The sequence below is a fragment of the Vitis vinifera genome, chromosome 4 (assembly GCF_030704535.1).
Source record: "Vitis vinifera cultivar Pinot Noir 40024 chromosome 4, ASM3070453v1".
Classification (NCBI taxonomy): domain Eukaryota; kingdom Viridiplantae; phylum Streptophyta; class Magnoliopsida; order Vitales; family Vitaceae; genus Vitis; species Vitis vinifera.
In genome coordinates this window covers 1,929,588-1,953,912 of record NC_081808.1, presented here as the reverse complement: position 1 = coordinate 1,953,912, position 24,325 = coordinate 1,929,588, and the positions used below count along the sequence as shown (strand labels likewise).

General features: G+C 32.9%; 3 protein-coding genes across 5 annotated transcripts; all 3 read left to right on the top strand.

Moving 5' to 3' along the window:
- The first annotated feature begins 939 nt into the window (after nt 1–939).
- Nucleotides 940–10,365, top strand: LOC100266225 (pentatricopeptide repeat-containing protein At5g10690). 3 transcript variants are annotated; one of them, XM_019219591.2, is made up of 13 exons: nt 940–1,217; nt 1,514–1,611; nt 3,314–3,496; nt 4,032–4,164; nt 4,765–4,862; nt 5,049–5,210; nt 5,315–5,383; nt 5,716–5,851; nt 6,314–6,546; nt 7,151–7,228; nt 7,680–7,748; nt 8,134–8,310; nt 9,243–10,365. In XM_019219591.2, the coding sequence occupies exons 3-13, from the start codon at nt 3,371–3,373 to the stop codon at nt 9,522–9,524; spliced, it is 1,563 nt and encodes a 520-aa protein (XP_019075136.1). In that variant the 5' UTR covers nt 940–1,217; nt 1,514–1,611; nt 3,314–3,370; the 3' UTR covers nt 9,525–10,365. The 3 variants fall into 3 exon arrangements, with proteins under 3 accessions (XP_019075136.1, XP_010648412.1, XP_010648411.1); XM_010650110.3 differs by lacking the exon at nt 1,514–1,611 and having other exon boundaries at nt 3,381–3,496; XM_010650109.3 differs by lacking the exon at nt 1,514–1,611.
- Nucleotides 9,800–12,680, top strand: LOC109122448 (glycine-rich cell wall structural protein). The gene is made up of 3 exons (XM_019219269.1): nt 9,800–9,953; nt 10,143–10,195; nt 12,291–12,680. Exons 1-3 carry the CDS (start codon nt 9,800–9,802, stop codon nt 12,678–12,680), a joined length of 597 nt encoding a protein of 198 aa, XP_019074814.1.
- A 3,771-nt stretch (nt 12,681–16,451) lies between these two features.
- Nucleotides 16,452–18,784, top strand: LOC104879047 (glycine-rich cell wall structural protein-like). Its single transcript, XM_010650499.1, has 4 exons — nt 16,452–16,528; nt 17,024–17,312; nt 17,536–17,608; nt 18,207–18,784. The coding sequence occupies exons 1-4, from the start codon at nt 16,452–16,454 to the stop codon at nt 18,782–18,784; spliced, it is 1,017 nt and encodes a 338-aa protein (XP_010648801.1).
- Nucleotides 18,785–24,325: the final 5,541 nt, after the last annotated feature.

The following is a 24,325-nucleotide window of genomic DNA, read 5'->3' as shown; positions in this document are numbered from 1 at the left end:
CAATTTAATATTTAAAACTATTAAACATCAAGGTTCTATTTAGAATTAAATAAAAAAACAAACATCATGTTAAAGTAGACACAATAATTATATCATTCATATCGAATCTCTAGGGATCAACACTTGTTGAATCACCTTTTTATTTTTTTGTTAATAAATTCCTTTTTAGAGGAGACTATATGAATGTTAAAACCAATGACATATGTCATACTAAGAGGCACAAGTCAAAAGAAAGAGAGGGCGATTTAAAGATGATGCTTGTATCACAAATGTACTTTCTTATAAATATTTAGATCAACACTCGACAACATTGGGTGTGATAAGATAATTTATAAATATGATTAACTCCGTACTCGTAATTATGACATGTATGTAGTCTTAATCTTAAATCAAGAATCTCATGGTAACAAGAAATGAAATAGTTTGGATTACACAACAATCAATATAGTTAAATTTACCAAATTAAAATCACAGTCATTCTAAAATCCCTAAATAGTAACAAATTAAGATACGTTGAAAAAGTTAAACATCATTTATTTGCCATTTCATCAATCGCCTATAAATGATTTGATCATAAAAGAAAGATCAATAAAATCGACCACCTCACTTTCGTCGTAAGCCATGCCACTTTTTGAATAAGGTATCATAGAATTATAATTCGTAGAACATGAAAGATTAAAAAAATGAAATTAATTAAAAAATTTATATTAAAAAATCATTAATTTTTTATATTTATAGAAAATGATTGAAAATATCTATTGAAGTATGTTGAGGGAGAAAATTATCGACATGTGAAAGAAAAAAACAAAGAAATAAAGAATGGAGATAGAATTTGCTTTTGAAGTGGAGAGGCTTAATTTGAAATTTTGAATAGAAGGAAGGGTAAAAAGGGAAAATGGGAGCAAAACGCGGGGTAAAATAGAATTTTCGAATCATGGAAGGCGCCATGCAATCAGATGCTCTCTCGCATTATCCACTCAGAGTGGTGTAAAGCTGCATCGACGACGATGCAGCACGTCCATGCTCTCTCGTCTTCTCACGGAACCCTAGCTCTCTCCTCTGGACTTCGCTCTTCCTTTCCTTCATCCGCTACAATACGATGTCGTTTCCCCAGGAAGCTCTCTTCTGATGTTCCCCAAAATCTCTCTCACAAACCAAATCTCAAACGCCTCACTTCACGGATCGTTCAGCTCACTCGCAGGAGACAGCTCGATCAGGTTGTTTGTTTGTCTATTTTATTTTATTTTATTTTAATTTTTTCGCAGTTTTTCAGTTTTGTAATCGGATTGGAGTTTTGGAGTTTTGTTGTGCTTGAGGAATTTTCGTTGTTTTTTCTGGTTTGTTCGTGAGTAACTGTAGGAATCTTTGTTTTTCTTTTTGGTTTGCTTTATGAGAAATAAAAAAATTATCATTGTTGAGTTGGCATCAGTGATAAAAGAAAATATGACTCGATTTGTTGTTTTGTTTCTTTTTTTTTTGTTCGTCAACTGAACGGAGTGGAATGCTTGTTTAGGTTGTGGAGAAAATGCTCAACTATGTTTGGTTCCGGAGAATTTGAGGGAAAATGAGGGGAAAAAAAAATTGGAGAGGAAAAGGAGAAGGAAAGAAAAGGTAAAAAGTAAAGAATAGATTTAAAGTGAATAAATTATTCTTATACATCACTTAAAATTCATTTGAAGTATCTCAACTCTTCTATGTGAACACTAAATAATTTGAAGATACATAAGTTTATAACCAATTATAATTATATGATGTGCATTGCCGTGTTTTTTTAACCAGTAAAGACTGAGTAATTTGAAAATACATTAATTTCTAGCTAATTATAATTGTATTTGATTTTTTTCTTTTTTGATATTTTGCGTGGTAAAAACAGACATGAAAGAATAATTTTCCTCAGCATTTTGTTTTCTTTTCTTAGTACTTTCTTGGAGCCAAACATACTGAAAGAGTTTGAAGGTTGAGAAAACTAATGGCTTGTTTCATCTGAGAAATTTGTTGGAATCTTAAACTTTTCATTGTTTACTTTCTGAGAAATGAAGGTAGACTTTTGTGATTTTCAAGAATCAAAAATGAAAATATGACTCAAATTTTTGTTTTGTTTCGTTTTCTTCCCTTTTGTCGAGCATCTGAATGCATAGTAATGCTTGGTTTGCTTGTTGAGAAAATGCTGGAAATAGAAGGAATTTGAATCTTTGAAGAACTTGAAACACAACACATAATTTAGCTGACCTTACACCATGTGAGAGATTTTTCAGAATCTTGGACTTTAGTTTGTTTACTTTTTGAGTAATAAAAGTATTATAGTTGCTCAGTTGACCTCAACAATTTTAGCAACTGAATGGAGAGTAATGCTTGGTTTGATTGTTTAGAAATTGCTCAAAATAGGAGGAATTTGAAGTTTTGGAGGACTGGAAAAAACTAACACCTTATTTAATTGAGCTTGATTCCACTATCTGAGAAATTGTTGGAATCTGAGACTTTTGTTTCATTGTATATAGTTTCTCTGAATGGAGAGTAATGCTTGGTTTGATTGTTTAGAAATTGCTCAAAATAGGAGGAATTTGAAGTTTAAAATTAACACCTTATTTAATTAAGCTTGATTCCACTATCTGAGAAATTGTAGGAATCTGAGACTTTTTTTTCACTGTATATAGTTTCTCTGAATGGAGAGTAATGCTTGGTTTGATTGTTTAGAAATTTCTCAAAATAGGAGGAATTTGAAGTTTTGGAGGACTGGAAAAAACTAACACCTTATTTAATTAAGCTTGATTCCACTATCTGAGAAATTGTAGGAATCTGAGACTTTTTTCATTGTATATAGTTTCTCTTAGCAACAAAAATGTGGAGTTGACATTTGTAGTTAATAAATAAAAATGAAATAAAACTAAAATTAATGTCTTTTTGTTTTTGTTTTGTTTTCACAATTTTTGTTCTGCAACTGAATGGAGAGTAATGCTTGGTTAGGTTGTTGAGAAATGCTCAAAATAGAAGGAATTTTAAGCTTGACTAACACCTGGTTTAACTGAGTTTAATTATACTATCTGGATTTCTTGAGTTGATTTCCTAAATTTTTATAGGTAAAACAATATAAAGCACAAGATTCATGATTTTATTTTCTTTTGCTTTCTCAGAAACCAAACATGGTAATCAATTTTTCAATTCTTTCTGTTTTTTATTCACTCTTCTTAATCTAAATTTTGTCTGACGTGTTTCCCTTCCTAATGTTCTGTTTGGTTACTGAGAATTAGGTAAGAAAAAAAGGAAACATACTAAAATTCAAGGAATGAATTGTGTCTGACGTTTTTTCCTTCAGATTTTTGAGGAAATTGAGATTGCCAAGAGAAGGCATGGGAAGCTGAACACCATTGTGATGAATGCAGTTATGGAGGCTTGTGTCCACTGTGGTGATGTTGATTTAGCTCTGAAGGTCTTTGGTGAGATGACAAAACCAGAGAGCTGTGGGGTTGACAATGTCACATATGGTACACTATTGAAGGTACTTAAATAGTTGTCTTGTGTAGAAATTCTTAGCATATTTCATATTACTAACAAGTTATGGGACAAATTATGTTCATGGAGTTCTATTGAGGATTAACTAGAACACCATTGGAGTGGTTGCTGAATCTAGTTATGATGTCTTTATAATGTGCATGGGCAATTTCCATATTTTGTTAATGTTTCCTAACCCTGTAGTGAACTCTTCTGTGAATGGGGTTGGTTGTTGAAATTGAGTATTTGCATTATCTTTTTACAAAGAAAGATAATCTAGAAATATATAAACCATGACTAGTTTAGCAAGTACAACGTCACATTTGTTATATATGGCAAGTTGTACAAGATCTATACGTACTTTATTTTGTAGGCAACAGGGTGATCTCATGGTCCTTGCATAGTCCCACTGTGTTAACAACTGTAGTCAGAACAGTATTCTTCCAAAATTTTCCTTTTTTCATAATTTGTATCCATAACATATTCACTCATATGGTTTGTCTATGTTCTAGCATGATTGGCTTCTAATTTATTATTTGAAGGGATTGGGTGAGGCACGAAGAATTGATGATGCATTTCAATTACTTGAATCTGTGGAACAAGGTACTGCTGTGGGAAGTCCGGAGTTATCAGCACCTCTTGTATGTAGTCTGCTCAATGCTCTTACTGAAGCAGGTCAGTGTTACAGATCAATGCAAAATTTTATTGTTTTGTGGGATTTCTTTTCCCTTAGGTCTTTGAAGTGCTATAGTTCTTAGTTGTATATTTTAAATCTCATGCCAAAACTGAAGATTTGGCTTTCAAATTACAACTTATTGGAATGGTGGGGTAGGTTTTATATTAGAAGTAATGTTTATGTTGCTATGTTTCTATCTTAATTCAATGGTTTGTAAGCTTCATATTATTTATTTAATTTACACCATAGCCAAAGGAATGCAATGTGTAGTACTTAGAATGGGTTTGTAGTTAATCATGTTAATCAAATGATAATATTAACTTTATTTACTGTCACAATCACGATTATGGAGGCTTGAATAATAATTTCATGATGTTACTTTACTTGATGGGACTTTTCTATATTTTTTTAAGTACTGAAGCCACGACATCAATAAGAATGAAAAGATAATTTTATTGAATATTTTGAATCCTTTTGTGATTGGGTATTGTTATGCTACATCTGTACGGTGAGTTAAATGTTTGATTTGATTTTGGTCAGGTGTAATTTCAAATTCATGTTTACTGAAGCTGCCTCTTTACTCCACTGTTTTAGTACAGGAGATCTACGCCGTGCTAATGGTCTTTTGGCACGTTATGGTTCTGTGCTTCATGAAGATGGCAGTCCTTCAATCTTGATGTACAACTTACTAATGAAGGTTTTGCATTGACCTGTTCGTTCAGTAAGAGTGCAATTAATTTGAGAGTTTTTTCCCCTTCTAGTTCTTGGTTTTGAACTTTGCAGGATTAGAATTTTTGACATGGTCTTGTGCTTATGAGCTGTAGTTTTTTGAATTCAACAGAGGTTTCTTTTGTTTATGGGTTTTATTTTTTTCAACATTCAGGGGTATATAACTGCAGGTTTTCCAATGGCTGCATTATCAGTGCATGATGAAATACTACAACAAGGATTAAAGCCTGATAGGCTCACCTATAATACTCTAATCTTTGCATGTGTGAAGACTGAAAAGTTGGACACCGCAATGCGTTATTTTGAGGAAATGAAGGTCTCTAGCTTGTATTCCATAACCAGTTTAGAGCCTAAACATTAATTTTATGTTAAAAAAAAAAGAGAATTGCTAAGATTTCATAGATGCGTTTGTTTTTTCAGGAAAATGCACAGAAAACCATTGATGTTGATCTTTTCCCGGATGCTATCACTTACACTACATTACTTAAGGTGAGTAAATCTTGCATTTATTCAATTATATAATTATATGAATAAGAAGTTTAGAAAATTTCTGTTCAAATGTTTTCAGTTGAATGGTATTCCTTGATATTGTAGAAGCTACTTATCAGTATCTTTTTCCATTATAAATCAATCCTCATGTGATCAAGTATTCCCGTATCTTGATACTGTAAACTTTTCTCATTTGAATTGGCATATTGCTTAATTTCTTTCCTTTTACAAACAAAGGATTTCCTATTAGGCAATGGAGTTCTTGTGCATTCTGTTTTAAAACTTAATGTTGTTGTTTCTCCAATGAATTTTGAGAAAGCTCTCTTTTGTAGGGTTTTGGGCATGCCAAGGATCTCCTCTCAGTTCAAAAGATTGTGATGGAAATGAAATCATCCAATAATTTATTTGTTGATCGAACTGCATATACTGCAATAGTTGATGCCTTGCTAAATTGTGGCTCAAGTAAAGGTATGTTTTATTTGTGATACTTTTGAATCTGGCAATGGTTAGCGGAGGTAGTTATGGACTAAGTCTAAAGCCTATCTTGGTGAATCAAATTTGTTTGGTGGTTGAAAGGGCACATAGTTTGATCATTGGTACTCATTTAGGTTGTTTGAATTGGTAGATGCAATGGAACTGTAGAGCTCTTGTTCTGATATTTGAGTTTGTACCCTTGCATGCTAAGGCTCACATATATTTTTCTACAAAAAGATGTTTCATGTTGGTGGTGCTTGTGCATTTTTCTACTGGCCTTTATGCAGACTGGATGGATAAAAAAACAAAGAAGTGGATTTCTTTTGTTTGTTTTAAATTTTTTATTTTGCCATTGCTTTTGGTTATGCACCTAACTCTGTTTCAATTTTTAATTAATTTGTAAATGATTCTCTTATCACTTCTAATCATTAATATATTTGGGCATAATATACTTAGGTGCCCTTTGCATGTTTGGAGAAATTATAAAGCGAGCTGGACAAAATTTCAACCTAAGGCCAAAACCTCACCTTTATATTTCTATGATGAGTGCTTTAGCTGCTAGAGGAGATTACAATTTGGTCAAAAGTCTACATAAGCGCATGAGGCCAGATTCTGCTGGAACTATCTCTCCTGCAGTTCAAATAGAGGCTGATCAGCTTCTCATGGAGGCAGCTCTGAATGATGGTCAGGTAACCGTTCTTACACATGGTTTTCAATGATGGTCCATTTTCAGTTATGTCAAGCATGTATATTGTTCTCATATTCTTTATCATGTCTAGTACGATAAGATTTTAATCAGTAAATTTTGTACAGCAATTCACAAAATGTGTTAGTGCAACATAACTATGATTATGAGAAGAGGGGCTTGAATTTTGTGTTTACACTAATGGGGTTAAAAATCCTACTATATCATGCAAAAGTAGTCCCAGAGCAAGTTCACTGATCCTTGAAGGCAATTTGATGTGGGACCTAAATATGGGAGTCATGGCTTTCGGGTTTGCTGGGTTGGGGAAGCTGTGTTTTGGTGTTTAATCTTGTGTCTGATTTTCTTATCTCTAAAAGGTTTAATTACCTCATCCAGGAGTAAATTCTTGTACGTTGCTCACTCTTAACTGTTGCATTCCTTTTTGATAGGTAATTTTAACTGTTACAGTCTTGAGGCATCCTTTTAGTACTAGCACTGATGATTTCATGATCTAGTTATATAATCTATTTTAAATTTTATTAGCGCATGTGAAAAGGCAATTTGAGAACTTTGTAACATTAGTTGCTGTATTTGGGCTGCTCGGTCAGGTTGATGCAGCTACACACCATCTTTCAAATATTATTACAAGATGGAAAGGAATATGCTGGAGAAGTCGAGGAGGCATGGTGCGTAATGGTTTTTTAATTTCCTTGATTGTGAAGGAAAAATAGAAATTTGAAATTGTATAATCTCTCAGTGCTGATTTGGTTACTCAATAATGAAGAAGTTGTTCATTGTTTAGACTGGGAGACATTATGACGACCTTGTCGTATTGAGAATGTCCTGAATGATTCCTCAAGAGATTGTCAGCAAATTATTTTGTGCCCTTTAAAATTTCCAGAGGCATTTTATAGATGTCTGGAAAACATCTACTGGGGACCTTCTAGAGGATATTGCTTTTAACATGCATCTAATTTGGTTTGATGTGTTTCTTGGTTGTTTTTTAATTTATTGATGGTTTATTTACTATTCCCTTCTTCCTGGATCTATTCTTTTGCTGATGGCTTGTTAATCATCACCTTCCTGATTAATTTTCTTGAATATGCTTTCTACCTTTTGTCTGCCATTGAAATGCAGGTTGCAGTGCGTTTAGAGGCATTGTTGGGCTTCACCAGATCAATGTTCAGTCCTTACCTACTTCCCCAGGTACCTAATGTGTTTCTTTGTATCACATTGTAGAAGTACACAAGAGGTTCTAAGTATGTGTTAATAATTAATCTTTTGGATGCTTGGAAGTGTATCTACCATGAGTGGCCCCTATATTCCCTTATGCAAGAGATTTAAGCTGATTTGATTATCTCAATTATATTATCTGTAGTCCCTGGAAAGGCTGATAATATCAGTAGCTGGTTCAGAAGTGTCTATGCAAGCCATACAGGATTTATAGTTCTGATGCCATTCAAAGATCTTATTGGTCATAAGGCAATTGAATGATGGGTCATGTTCCTTAATGCCGCTGTTTGGCTGTCCTTATGGTATATCTTAAGAATCCATTTCGTTTAAATCGTATATCTTCATCTTTGCTATTCAGGTATCACCAGCTGACCCAATTGAGAATATCATGATGCCATTTGAAGAAGCTCGGCCACTACTAGCTACCTTGGACTTGAAAAGAGTAGTGATGCGTTTCTATAAGGATTCAGTTGTGCCTGTTATAGACGACTGGGGCAGCTGTGTGGGGCTATTGCACCGTGAAGATTGTAGAGAGGTACTTCCTCTTTTTGGTTTCAGCTGGCAATCTTGAACTGCCTGAGTTGGTAACTCCCTGTTCAGACCTAATCAAATTAGGGAACTCAAGTATTCAAACAGTAACTGGTAACAGAATAAGCTTAATATTTAAGAAAATCTGAAGCTACTTTAAGAAAGAACTCGATCCCCTATAATTGAATGGTTTTTAAGCATTCTTTTCACGTGGAACTCAACATCATGCCACATGTGACTTCTTCTGATGTTCATTCAAATGCTGCGGCATTGTTATTCGCTTGTTGCCAGAGATGTAGGCTGTGCCCTAATGTTTTCTTCAAAAGAATAAAGTCTTTTTTCCCTTCTGAGGATATTTTGTTTATTTGGTGTCAAATGAGCCATGAACACCAGAAATTACCCAGAGAAACACAAAATAATAGCTAGACTGATGCCATTCTTCATGTTAGAACTTGTACAAAACACCATCCAGAAACCTGTGACCCAAAGCATTAAATTCTAAGCAAGGTCATCAGATGAATGTGGCAGGAGTCATTTATCGTTGAGTACCTCCATTCTACATGAAACCCACTAGGCACACCCTCAAGTTTACTCTTAGATCAACCTAGGAAACCCACAATTCATGGATCTAGATGCAACTGTGAACTAGGTGCTTCTCATTGCAAAAATCAGTACATATAGATTGGGAGCCTATTATCTTGGACTTAGATCTCACAAATTTAAGATGATCAATGGAAGTTATTTCTGAGATAACATAAAGTCTTTATTCTGTCCCTAAATCTTCAACTGGTCATCTTGACACTTCATTGCAATTTTTTCCAGAATAATCTATATGCTAATTATTGTTCCAGATTTCTAAATTACACACTTGCGATCTGCAGCATTAGCAACTTCTGATGCCTTCATTGTGTTCAAATATTGTTGCATGTACTTGTGCAGTTGGATGCCCCAGTTTCGACAATGATGAGAAGCCCACCTCCTTGTGTTACAACCACGACATCAATTGGCCGAGTGGCTGATCTAATTTTGGAGAAGAGGTACAAAATGGTTGTTGTCGTAAAATATAGCAATTTATATGGTTCTTCTTACAGCTCAAGTTTGAGGGCAGTTGGAGTTTTTACCTCTGAGCAATTGTTTAAGCTGGCTATAGCATCAGAGATGCCAGGCCAAGAATTTCCTGTGGAGAAAAGAACAATGCAACAATGTCAAGGTATAGTTTGATATGTTTTAAGGATAAAGTTTGAGAGTACTTTGGTCGTTCATTGAAGCCAGGATCTGAAGCTTACTTGTTTTACAGACCTTAATCTTGGTCTGAAAATTCTGTGCAGCCTCTGTTTAGGTTTTAAAAAATACATACGTTAATACATAGGAAGCCCTAGCTTTATTTATTTATGCATAGAACGTCACCCACCTAACCATCATTACATTAGAAGTAGAGACATGCGTAAGCATACATTACTAGAAGCTTTGGTAATAGCTCGAAGTAGTCACTCTAAATGATGCTTGGAACTTCCGGCATCTTTCTCAGCTTGCCCTCCAAATGGCCTTTTGGGTGGTGGGCCGGTGGTGGTGGGCATTCAGTGTCATCTCCAGGTGATGGAGGTGGTGTAGGAGTTACAGTTGGAAGTGGGGTTTTGGGTGGTGGTGGTGGTGGGCAGTCTGTGTAATCTCTAGGTGATATAGGTGGAGGGGATGGGACTGGCATTCCAACTGGTGGCGGCAGGCGTAGCAAAGGAACCGGGCATCCCAAATTGTTGCATGGTGGACATACCGCTCTCAGACATGGCTAGCATATTGTACATGAGGGTAATACTGGTTCTGGTGGCAATGCTATTGCAGCATCAGCCTTAACAGCTGAACACAACCAAAATGAAGAGCCACCCAACAACATGGTAAGGTGACATTTTGATTTTTTGGATGCTGTAGCTGTGCGTATAGAGCTGCATGTGAAATCTCAATTTATAGAGGGAAAAAAGGGATTCAGTTAATTGTTGTTTTCAATTGCGGTAAAGTGTAGAGGCAGCAAGACCATCGTATATAATTCAGAAGTGGAATTTAATCAGTCAGGTTGTGGCTATTTATGCCAATTTATTACTGCCATTGATAACTTTCTGAGCAGGAGATTCAAAGCCACATGGTCAACTATGGAGTAGTTCCCTGATTTTAGCTTCCAGAGTTTGCTGATAAATGGGTTTTCAGTTGACCCACTAAATTCAAGTAACTTGAAATTGAATTATTAGAAGAATTGTGAGAGGGTATGGTAGCTCCATGTTGGAGGAAGGTAGCAGGAGTTTGTCCCATGTAGGAAATGAGCGAGGGCCAAAAAGGGGTTTTTATTGAATCCCAATATCTAAGCCTTAGAGGCTTGTAGAGAGAGCGTAGCCTCATGTGCATGATTTCAAGCTTAACATTTCCTGTTGTTTTCTAAACAACATGCCCGTTTACAAAATAGGGAGTTGATCTTCTTCTGTTCTACAACTTCTATTTCTCATTATTCAATTGTTTTTTTTTTTTTTGCCTTGGCCCTTGAGTGGTTGTGTAACTGTTCATGATTGGAGTGCACCATCATAGATAGTCAGGTTATTAAACCTTGTGGATAGACAACCATTCTTCCCCTATTTTGGAAAATAGAGAGAGTTGATCTTCTACTGTTCTAAGATTTCCCTCCTGTAATATTTATTCATTTTTTTTGAAGGAACATTCTTGAGTAGTTGTATTGCTGTTCATGGTTGGAACGCACCATCGTAGAGGTAGACCATTATTTTTTACCCTATTGCACCAAGATATTATCTCACTGGGGGTCGAGAGTTCTACTTTAAGGGCAATGATTACATGCTTCAGCCAATTTCAATAATTTTCCTTCACAACTTTGATTTCTGTAGTTTTATTTCTCTGTTAATATTTGGTTTCTTGCATTTTATTCTTGTGACTATTGATCTGTGTTCTGTTTGGTTGCCCTGCTTTGAAACTACATTAATTTCTAGCAATCTTAAAAGTATATTTGAAACCATGGTGGCTTCCCCAACTCTATTCAAACCTCACACATCTAAGATAGACTTATTTAATGGGTCTCATTTTAGGAGATGACATGAACAAATGCGGCTCTGCCATTGATGTGGCTAGCCTAAGACATTTTGACTCAACCCAAAACCTGATGAAACTGAACATTATGCTAATTAGGAAATGAGCTGTTTGATGTTTTTGTTCAAAGAAAAATTCCAAGGATATATGAAAAAAATTGAACAAAAGTGCTAGAGTATGCAGGAACCTAAAATACGTCATAGGAAACTTTATAAATTTTCAGATGACTGAGTAGAGATGCATTTGTTTCGTCATTTTATTTTTATGATCATCTGTTGGGTTGCCCTGGTTTTAAACTTCAATTTCCAACACATCTTTGATCCATTAGACTGAACATGCGGCATAGGAAAATCCTTATAAGAAATCAATTATGCATTGTTCATACTAGTGGCACAAACCGAAGAATGATTGAATTTGGCTCAACCATAGAAGGTGAAGTGGGTCTTGTGTGCCATGAAATTAATCGTGCATGAATAACTCAGGGGATAGTATGTGACTGAAAGGACTTGTTGTGAATGATTTATTTATGTGTGGCTTCTCAGCTTTGATATCTGAGAATTTAATGAAACTTGAAGTGTAGTGTCTGTGTTAGCGTTTCAGTTTGTTGCAGATGGTAATGCACTTAATTTGTATGTGAGGAATGAGGATAACTGCAGACTGAAGCACAAGGACACATAGATAATTAATTTATTAGCAAGGATGGTTACATTAGAACATGGCACATATCAAGGGGGGAGTAAAGCCTCTTCTAGTTGGTGCTTGGACGCTGCAGCAGCTTCCTCTTAATGCTTCCATCTAACTTTGTGGGTGGGGGAGGTGAAGTTTCCTTCGGCTGAGGAGCTAGTGGTGGTGGGGTTTCTTTCGGTGGAGGGGCTGGAACTGGTGCCAGTGGTGGAGTTTCCTTAGGCGGAGGAGCTGGAACTGGAGCCAGTGGCGGTGGGGTTTCTTTGGGTGGAGGTGCTGGAACTGGTGCCGGTAGTGGAGTTACATTGGGTGGAGGAGCTGGAACTGGAGCAGGTGGTGGTGGGGTTTCTTTTGGGTAGCGGTTCTGGAACTGGTGCACGTGGTAGAGTTTTCTTGGGTGGAGGGGCTGGAACTGGAGCTGGAGGTGGTGGAGTTTCCTTGGGTGGAGGAGCTGGAATTGGGGCTGGTGGTGGTGGTGGTGGAGAAGGAGGAGGAGGAGTTACCTTAGGGGGAGGGGCTGGACCTGGAACTGGTGGAGGTGGTGGTGGTGGGCGGCATGGCTTACCAATTCAAGGTGGACAAATCCCCTTGACACAAGGTGGACTCACCTGAGTAGGGCAAGAATTCCTCGGGGTGGTGGGGTTGATGGGGGTGGAGAGAATTGTTTCTTGATACAAGGTGGGCATTTCCCATTCACACAGGGCTGGCATTCTTCACAGAGATCTAGCAAGTTAGCATCGACACCCAAACACACGACCAAAAGAGAGAACTACAGTCACTTTATACATCGACATTTCTCCTTCCCTTCACCACTGCATGGTCACCCTACGTGAATCCACCTTAATTTTTAGCCCCCCCTTCCCCACAAATTTAAAAAAAAAAGACGGATTCCATTGATTCAAGGTTTAAATTCGCAGTAAAGAATAGAGGCAGAGAGCAGCAATTATATGCCCAGAAATGCAGCGTAATCGCTCAGTTCTCTCTCTTTATGCCAATTTTTAATCACATTGATAACCTCTGGCCCGGAAATTCACAGCCACTCGATCAAAGCCCATGGGTCCCTCTATTTTTCCCTTCTGAAAAGCAAGAATACAAGGTAGGATTACCCAGTACTACTCCTGCATTCATTTTCTGAGGCAGATGACGGTTATCTTGCATGCAGAATTGCCATCTGCCTTTTTAACTTCTTAAACAAAAACTGAAAAAAAGGACAGTAAAAAAAACAATCGATCGTATTCATCTCGTGAGCAGTGAACTATGTACCGACTCATTCTCATTTCAAATGCTTGTGCAGAACACTAATGGTACCTTTAAAAAATAGGATATTTTTTTTATATAAATATTTTTAAAAAGGTTCATGCAATATTAATGTGGAGGCACATACGCTTAATTCATTTCCTTTCACGCTAAAAATCTGGCTCTAATCCAAAAGATTAATTATTTATTCATTATTATTTCTTGTCTAAAAGATTTTATTTTCAAAAGTCTGATTTTTCTGTCCATTTTTTAAATCAACAGTAAAGATATAAAAGAGGACAAATTACAGTTTATCATATCGTAATAACCTTTCCTTTGTATTTTAAGGACCAATTTTGAACCAAAATTGCCAAAATAGAGTTAAACCTCCATCAACTAATAGTTTGAGACCAAGTAAAATCCTCTGATTAAATGACTAATTATTAATTTATCAATTAATTAATAAAATTTTATCAAGGAATTCTTCATTAGTTAAACCTCTTAAATAATCATCTCTCATAAAAAGTATTTAAAGCGATAATAACATTGAATAATATTTTGTTGTAGTATGATAACATCAAAACTTCTTTTCAGATTATGAAAAGTTAAAAGATGAAATACAAGTCAACAACAATTTCAAGAAGAAATAAACAACATTGGATTCATATTTTACGAAGGTATTCTATACAAATCAAATGAATTTATTTACATATTAAAAAGTATTAATTTATATAAATATGATATAAATTTATCAAATTATTAATATATCACGTACGTTGGCTTTTGAAATATGAAAAAAAAAAAATCATTATTTACCATTTTTGTCACTAGTTTGAAATTTTGTTCAAATTTTAGAATAACATACCGTAAATATGATATAACTAAGCTAACTTTTTCTTAAACATTTCACAATTTTATCACCGATTTCAAGATAAATATATCCCAAATTTTAAGGTTGGATTAAAATTATAAGAAAGAAAGTCTAATTCATTCAAATGAATTTGGTTGAACTTTCTACTCCATAATACTTTTCAAAAAGCACAACTACTATAAAATTTTAAAATATTGTCTTTCTTTTTATATATATATTTTAAATTAAAAGTTTTTTAGTAAAACTATCTAAACAAACTGTTATTAAACTTAAAAGAAAGTGTTTTTTGACTCTCATAAGTTAATCCAATATTTTGCCAACGTGTCATTTCAGTTTCGGTTTTCTTCATCTTATTTTATAATATATTTAATTAGGGTTGTTTGATAAAATTTAATGATTATTACTTAATGATTTAAGTTGACTTTTAAGTTAAATTATATTTAATTTATTAACTTAAAACTTAAAATTTATTCTAAATCATCAAATTAACATATTTATCCTCATAAATAATAACTAGGGCAAAGAAGGTCGTGGTTGTGCAGGTTGTAGAGTAGCAAAAGAAATTATGGAGGTAATTATAATAAATGATGATAAAAAGTTATAATAAAGATATGAATTTAAGAATAAGTTAATTGTTTTAACTAATTACTTAAAATTGTTTTTGATTTTAAGTTATATCATTAAGTTATTTTATTAAACATACTTAATTTACTTAATGATTTAAATTAAGTTATTAACTCACTTTAATTTATTAAGTTGACTTATCAAATACCCACAAAGTGTGTAACTTAATTGGATTAGTTGGTTCATCAAAAGGTGTGAATGGTTGAATTGGTTCAATTTTGAGTAATTTGGTTTGAGTATTAAGAATGAATGAAATTGATTGAATGAGTCTCCATTCTATGAGTTCCTATTCATTAAGAACTAAAATAGTTGAATTTAAAGGAGAGTTGATTGAGTTAATAACAAAAATCAAACTAAATATTCAAAAAATGATCTAAATATATTTTAATACCCTCAAACTAATAATAAAAATCATTTTTATTAATTTTATGGCTAGTAACACTTACATAATATTATTATAACAAGTTATCTTAGCATTTGCAAGTTATTTTAGATGATATTTGTTTTTTGACTTAATTTTAATTAAAACTTAAAACTAAATAATAATTAATAATGTTAAATATTAAGTTGTTTGTTTTTTTACTATTTTATTTTTATTATATATTAAAAAAAATAAAAATTAATTTGCTATTTTTAACATTTAGAAAAAGCCAAATATTTTAATTTTTTTAATTTAGTAAAAATATTAAAAAATAAGTAATAAGTCAATAAAAAATGAAAAAAAAAATGAAATCTAAAAACAAATTACTTTTAACAAAAAGTTAAAAAAAAAAAGTCTACCTTAATGTTTGCTTAGATCACATTATTGTAATCACACGAATAACTATTGTTATAGTTTATATCGATGGTGTTAAATAGCCCAATTATAGAAAATATGGTGTTGAATCTCATCAAATATGAAAATATGCATCAAATTAATAATATAACCAATAGATATTAGCTATTATAGGTATATATAAATAATTTTTAGTTTCTATTAATGTATTAGCAATTTTTTAAATAATTAGTCTAATTAGAAAACCAAATAAAAAAAATCTCTAAAAAATAATCGATCCAAGGTGGTTCGGTTTAGCTCAAGCAAATACGTGGTTCAATCGTTTTTTTGCAAACCCTTAATTTATAGTCAACTCAAAGTAAACCAAAACAGCGGGATGGGCTGAGTCTGATATATATATATTTATATTAAACTTGGGCCGGAAGGAACTGGGCTGGGCTTACTGCAATTTTATTTTATTTTTAGCTTGATCTGTATCGGCCTGAGTTGGCTGACTATTAAATATAAAACCTAGATAAAAACAAATATTTATACATATTAAATTATAGGATAACAAATATAACCAACATAAAATACGTAATAAAATAATTCGAATATATATATATATATATATATATATATATTTGCTTTAAATTAAATAGTTATAATTATACTATTTAAGAAAATTGAAAAAATTTATTCTCTATCCCTAAACCATCAAATGGTCATGTTGACACTTCATTGCAATTTTTTCCAGAATAATCTGTATGCTAATTATTGTTCCAGATTCTAAATCACACACTTACAATCTGCAGCATTAGCAACTTCTGATGCCTTCTTGCGTTGTGTTCAAATTTTGTTGCATGTACTTGTGCAGTGGGATGCCCCAGTTTCGACAATGATGAGAAGCCCACCTCCTTGTGTTACGACCTCGACATCAATTTGCCGTGTGGCTGATCTAATTTTGGAGAAGAGGTACAAAATGGTTGTTGTCGTAAAATATAGCAATTTATATGGTTCTTCTTACAGCTCAAGTTTGAGGGCAGTTGAGATTTTTACCTCTAAGCAATTGCTTAAGCTGGCTATAGCATCAGAGATGCCAGGCCAAGAATTTCCTGTCGAGAAAAGAACAATGCAACAATGTCAAGATATAGTTTGATATGTTTCAAGGATGAAGCTTGAGAGTACTTTGGTCAATCATTGAAGCCAGGATCTGAAGCTTACTTGTTTCACAGACCTTAATCTTGGTCTGAAAATTCTGTGCAGCCTCTGTTTAGGTTTTAAAAAATACATACGTTAATACATAGGAAGCCCTAGCTTTATTTATTTATGCATAAAATGTCACCCACCAAATGATCATTACATTAGAAGCAGAGACATGCGTAAGCATACATTACTAGAAGCTTTGCTACTAGCTAGCTCAAAGCAGTCACTCTAAATGATGCTTGGAACTTCCATCATCTTTCTCAGCTTGCTCTCCAATGGCCTTTTGGGTGGTGGTGGTGGGCAGTCTATGTCATCTCCAGGTGATATAGGTGGGGGGAATGGGACTGGCACTCCAACTGGTGGAGGTGGCAAAGGAACCGGGCATCTAAAATTGTTGCATGGTGGACATACCGCTCTCAGACATGGCCGGCGTATTATACATGAGGGTAATACTGGTTCTGGTGGTGGCACTGGTGGCAGCGGTGGCAATGCTATTGCAGCATCATTCTTAACAGCTGAACACAGCCAAAATGAGGAGCCACCCAAAAACATGGTAAGGTGACATTTTGTTCTTTTGGTGCTGTAGATGTGCATAGAGCTGCATGTGGAATCTCAATTTATAGACTGAAAAAGAGGTTTTGTTAATTGCTGTCTTCAATTGCAGTAAAGTGTAGAGGCAGCAAAGCCATCGTGTATAATTCAGAAGTGGAATTTAGTAGGTCAGGTTGTGGCTATTTATGCCAATTTATTATTATCATTGATAACTTTCTGAGCAGGAGATTCAAAGCCACATCGTCAAGGTCAACTATGGAGTGATAAATAGGTTTTCGGTTGACCTGCCAAATTCAAGTATCTTGACATTGAATTATTAGAAGAGTTGTAAGAGGGTGTGGTAGCTCCATCTTGTAGAAATGTTGCAGGAGTGTGTCCCATGTAGGAAATGAACTAAGGCCCAAAAAGGGGATTTTGTTGAGTCCCAATTTCTAAGCCTTAAGAGGCTTGTGGAGAGAGGAGAGGCTCGTGTGCATGACTCCAAGCTCAACATTTCCTGTTGTTTTCTAAATAACATGCCCGTTTATCTACAACTTCTATTTGTCATTATTCAATTGTGGTTTTTGTGTCTCCGGCTTTGAGTAGTTGTGTAACTGTGCATGATTGGAGTGCACCATCATAGATAGTCGGTTATTAAACCTTGTTGTAGACCACCATTCTTCACCCATTCTGGAAAATAGGGGTGTTTACCCATTTTCAAACCTTGATGAGGACACATAGATAATTAATTTATTAGCAAGGATGGTTACATTAGAACATAGCACGTATTAAAGGGGGGAGTAAAGCCTCTTCTAGTTGGTGCTTGGACGCTGCAGCAGCTTCCTCTGAATGATTCCATCTAACTTTGTGGGTGGGGGAGCTGGAGCTGGAGTTGAGCATTCTGGATCTTCTTGAGGCGGCGGGGCTGGAACTGGGGTTGGTGGAGGTGGTCGAGTTTCCTTAGGCGGAGGAGCTGGAACGGGAGATGGTGGTGGTGGGGTTTCTTTGGGTGGGGGTGCTGGAACTGGTGCCGGTGGTGGAGTTTCCTTAGGTGGAGGAGCTGGAACGGGAGTTGGTGGTGGTGGGGTTTCTTTGGGTGGAGGAGCTGGAACTGGAGCTGGTGGTGGTGGGGTTTGTTTGGGAGGTGGTGCTGGAACTGGAGCAGGTGGTGGAGTTTCCTTGGGTGGAGGAGCTGGAACTGGAGCTGGTGGTGGTGGGGTTTGTTTGGGAGGTGGTGCTGGAACTGGAGCAGGTGGTGGAGTTTCCTTGGGTGGAGGAGCTGGAACTGGAGCTGGAGGTGGTGGAGTTTCCTTGGGTGGAGGAGCTGGAACTGGAGCTGGAGGTGGAGTTCCCTTGGGTGGAGGAGCTGGAACTGGAACTGGTGGTGGAGGAGGAGGAGTTACTTTAGGGGGAGGAGGTGGTGGTGGTGGCGGTGGGCATGGCTTACCAATACAAGGTGGACAAATCCCCTTGACACAAGGTGGACACACCTGAGTAGGGCAAGAATTCCTGGGGGGTGGTGGGGTTGATGGGGGCGGAGAGCATGGTACCTTAATACAAGGTGGGCATTTCCCATTCACACAGGGCGGACATTCTTGACAGAGATCTGGGAGGTTAGCATCGACACCCAAACACACGATCAAAAGAGAGAGAACTACACTCACTTTATACATCGACATTTCTTCTCCCCCTTCACCACTGCATGGTCACCCTACGTGAATCCACCTTAATTTATAGCCCCCCCTTCCCCCCAAAATTAAAAAAAGAAAAAAAAAGAAAAAAGAAAAAAAAAAAGAGGTTTAAATTCGCAGTAAATAATAGAGGCTCAGAGCAGCAATTATATGCCCTGAAATGCAGAGTAATCGCCCAGTTGTCTCTCTTTATGCCAATTTATGATCACATTGATAACCTCTGGCCCCGAATTCTCAGCCATTCGATCAAGCCCATGGGTCCCTCTATTTTCTCCTTCTGAAAACCAAGAAGGGAAGGTAAGAGGAAAAAATATAAGTTTGCAAAATTTATTTTATAACTAGTCTCTTAGTTTCGTAATTTGTTTTCTTTTTTTTTTTTTAAATTTAAGTTGAAACTTTTTGATACTTCATTTTTAAAATGAAATCACAATTGATAATTGAAATTTTTATTTTTATCTTTTAAAATTTAAGTTGAAACTTTGATACTTCATTTTTGAAATGAAATCACAATTGATAATTGAAATTTTATTTTTAAACTAAAACTTTAATTTTTAATTGAAACCTTAATTACGGTTTGAGGCTTCATTTTTTAATTTAAGTTTCTAGCTTCAATTAATTTTTTTTTAATTTTAAATTTTAATTAAAAAATATTAAATTATTTAGCATTACTATATTTGTTTTTTGAAAAAAATAAAATAAAGTACAATGGAAAAAAAAAATCAACATATTAATTTAATGAAATATCTCCTGTCATTCTCATTTGATTGTATAGTACAATAATGGTACCTTTAAAAAGATGGGGGTTATGTAATCATGTCCCATCTAAAAAAAATTACATTTTTTAAAACTTTGATTTTTTATTTTCAAATAAAATATATTTTAGAAAAATAACCCTCAAAACATGCATTAGTAAAAATAACCAACATTCCAAACTTACCCTTAACCCCTTCTCTCACCTACTTGTCATCAACTACCATATATATATATATATTTTTACTTTGACAAGACCAATGATCTCATCATTCTTATTGATTTTTTTAAATAAAAAAATTTTGACAAATGGCAATCACAATAACATATGATTTTTCTTTTTTCTTTTTCCACTCCTTTGTAATATCTCTATTTTTTTTTTTGTTTTTTTTTAAATATTGGCTTGATAAAACATTTTTAATTTCAATTTTTTTTAATATTTCATTTTTTTATATTCATTGATTTTAATTATTTATGGATATTTTAAATACAAAGTAATAATATATAATAAATAATTAATGAGAATAAATTTAATATAAAAATAAATACATGATTAACAAATTTAGAGATTTATGACAAAAATTTCTATATTTATGCTAAATAAAGTACTTATTTATTTTATAAATCTTAGTATATTGTCATATTATGTTATTGTTTATATATTTTTAAAATTTTAAATTTTTATGTGAAAATCACAATTGAGGATTAAAGTTTTGACTTTTTGCTTGTCAATTTAATTTGATCTGAGATCTAAAATGTTTAATGTTTTTAATTAAGGAAGACAAAAACTTGGGTGTGGTTCTAATATTTTGTTTTGTTAAAAATTTAAAATTTTTATTTATATAAAATAAAAATAAAATATATTTTTCATAAAAGATTATATTTAATCATTTATATTAATTTTTCTTAATTTTATTAAAAATTTAAATTTTTGCATGTTGCAGTTGCGTATTAATAAACATAACTCTTTTATAAAAAAATAAAAATAACACTAAGTGTGTTAAAAGTGTCACAAAAATATGTTACTTTTAACACACTTAAGTGTTACTTTTTTTATTATAAAATAGTGGTATTGATGGTTGTGTTGATCAATGCACAATTTCAATGTACAAAAATTTTAATTTTTAATAAAATTAAGAGAAAATAACATGAATGATTAAATACAATTTTTATGAAAAATATATTTATGAAACCAAGGTTTGGTTAATCTCAGTTTTGATAATAACAAAATAAAGTTTAGAACTAACGATTATATTTTAAGTGTGATTAGGTAAGATAATTATCAAAGTGGCAATCACAAAGACAAACTAAACTAAAAAGAAATCATGATGAAGAAAAAGATTTAAAAAAGAAATGTTTTTTAAAATCCAAACTTCATAAGATCTTTTTGTAAGGTTGTTGGTGCACTAGGTTTTTCATGCATTACATTCTTTACTTATATACCAAAATCATTCAGGAGTTTTTTTCTTTTTTAAATCCTTTAAAATTGAATGATTTCATGTTTTCACCTAAAACCTTGTGTTGAATGTTTTCTAAACTTGTTTAAAAGGTTTTAAATTGAAAAAGTTGGTTGTTGAGTCAAAAACAGCTCAATCGATTGAACTGGATGAGGAACCGATCGACTCCCAACTCAACCGATCAAGGGTGCAAAAAAACTTTCTCTTTCTTCCAGAATGATTGTTCAACCGGTCAAGGTTGAACCTTAACCGGTCAACCCCTACCTTAATCAGTCGAGGGACAGTCGAGGTCCAATGGTTACCTACTAAACATTAAATGCTAATGACTAGTCAATCGGTCGACCCCCAACTCGATTAGTCTAAACTCCCAACGGCTAGTTTGATATTTTTCCTCTATAAAAAAGACTTCAATCTTCATTGTTTAAAGAGTTTAACCTTCCTAAACATTTCCTGAATATATCTGAACCTTGGGAGAGTGTTTTTAGCGCACCATTGTTTTAAAACTTGCATATCTTTAGTGCATCATTCAATCATAATTTTCTTGTATCATTTGAGTCTAAAGTTTTGTATTAAGATTTTGTGAAATTATTTGTATATCTTTGAGAGAAAAAATCTAAGTGTGAGGTATCACTTAGAGATTGTCAAGTGTGGGCCATTATTTGAGAGGTTGTTCAAGAGTGGGGTATCTCTTGAGGATAGTAAAGGGTGCTTGGAGCCAAAGATCCAAAATGATGGATTGGAACCATAATTTAATTGTATTACTTGAAGGCTTAGTTTGAAAGTCTTGAAATAATAGAACGTCAAGCTTGTGATTGAAGCTAGCGGAGAGTGGATGTAAACCGGGTTGTGCTGAACCACTATAAAAATTTTGTGTTTACATCTCTCTTCCTTATTCTCTTAATTTATATGCAATTGTTTTTATATTATTTTATTATATATTTGCATATAATTATCTCTTACATTCACATAATTTAAATTTACAAAAAGAGACCCTCACTCTATTCACTCTCCCTCGTGTAGGGCGATTACCATAGGTGGAATTAACTTAATTTTTCTAACAATATTTTATTTTTATTTCATGTAAATAATTTTTTTTAAATTTAACAAAGCAAAATATTAAAACTACAATCAAATTTTTATCTTTTTAATTAAAAATATTAAATGTTTTAATTAAGAAAAAAATTAAAACTATGATCTAGTTAAATACTCATAAGTAAAAAAGTTAAATTTGTTCTTTATGCATTAATTTTTTCTTATTAATTATTTTATTATTATTATTTTATGTTTAAAATGTATATAAATAATTAAAATCAAAAGGTGAAAGAGTGAAAAAAATAAAAAATCAAAATCAAAAGCTAAAATGAAGAAAGAAGGAAAAAATAATAATAATGTGGCATGTTGGTTTGCCACGTGTCAAGCTTAAAAACATTGAGAAGTATGAGTGAAAAAAAAATTCATTACGATTATTTTTTACTTGCCTTGTCAAATTATTTTTTTTTCTCAAAAAATGAGAAAAATATAGTAGTTGACGGACGGTTACGGAGAGAAGAAAAATTAAAGGTCAATCTTAGAATTTTATTCGTGTTATTATTGAAATGCATACTTATTGAATTATTTTTTAAAAGTTCTAAATTTTTTTTTATTTTTATTTTTTGTTAGTGTACTTATACATAGTTCTCCCTAAAAAAAATAGTACTTTTTTTAAAAAAAAAGTTCACGCAATATTAATATGGAGGCACATATGCTTAATTCATTTCCTTTCATGCCAAAATAGAGTTAAGCCTCAATAAACAAATAGTTTGAGGCCAAGTAAAATATTCTAATTAAATGACTAATTATTGATTTATTGAATAATTAATCAAATTTTATCACAGTATTCCTTATTTGTTAAACCCTTAAATAATCCTACTATAGAGCTCATCTCTTGTTAAAAAAGTATTTATAGCAATAATAATATTAAAACTTCTTTTCATATTATGAAAAGTTAAAAGACGACAACAATTTCAAGAAGAAATAAATAACATTAAATACATATTTTACAAAGGTCTTCTAAATAAATCATATGAATTTAGTTGCATATATTAAAAATTATTAATTTAACTTAGAGTCAACTTAAATCGTTAAGTAATAAATATTAAGTTTTATCAAATATTCCTTAATGTGTAACTTAATTGAATTCGTTGGATCATCAAATGATGTGAATGGTTTGAGTAGTTCAATTTTGAGTCATTTGATTGTGAGTCTTAAAATGAAATCAAATTGATTGAATGAGTTTCTATTGGATGAGCTTCTATTTAGTAAGAACTAAAATGATTAAATTTAAAAGAAGGGTGATCCATTCAATTTGGTTAATAACAAAAATCAATCTAAATATTCAAAAAGCGATCTAAATATAGTTATTAGATTCAAATTAATAACAAAAACCGTTTTCATTAATTTGGGCCCAAAATCAAAAGATTCATAATTCGATGTTATGGTTCAAAATACTTAGATAATATTATTATTATAGCAAGTTATCTCGGGGTTTGCAAGTTATTTTATATGATATTTATTTTTTTACTTAATTTTAATTAAAACTTAAAACTAAATAGTGATTAATAGCGTTAAATATTAAATTATTTGTTTTTTTAATATTTTATTTCTATTAAGCATTTAAAAACAAACAAAAACCAATTTATTACTTTTAAGATTTAGAAAAAGTCAAATATTTTAATTTTTTATTTAATAAAAAATTTTAAATATGAATAATAAGTAAAACAAACAAACAAACAAACCAACCATTTAAAATCCGAAAATAAATTATTTTCAATAAAAAGTAAAAAAAACAAACGTCATTTTCGTGTTTGCTTAAATCAAATTATTGCAATCACATGAATAACTATTATTATAGTTTATATCAATCCTATTAAATTGCCCAATTATAAAAAATATGGTGTTGAATTTCATCGAACTTAAAAAATATGCATCGAATCAATAACATTATCGATAGATATTAGCAATTTTAGGTATACATAAATAACTTTTAGTTTGGACTAATTTATTATCAAAATTTTAAATAATTAGTCTAATTAGAAAACCAAAATTTAAAAAAAAAAAAAAAATCTCTAAAATTTAATCGATCCAAGGTGGTTCGGTTC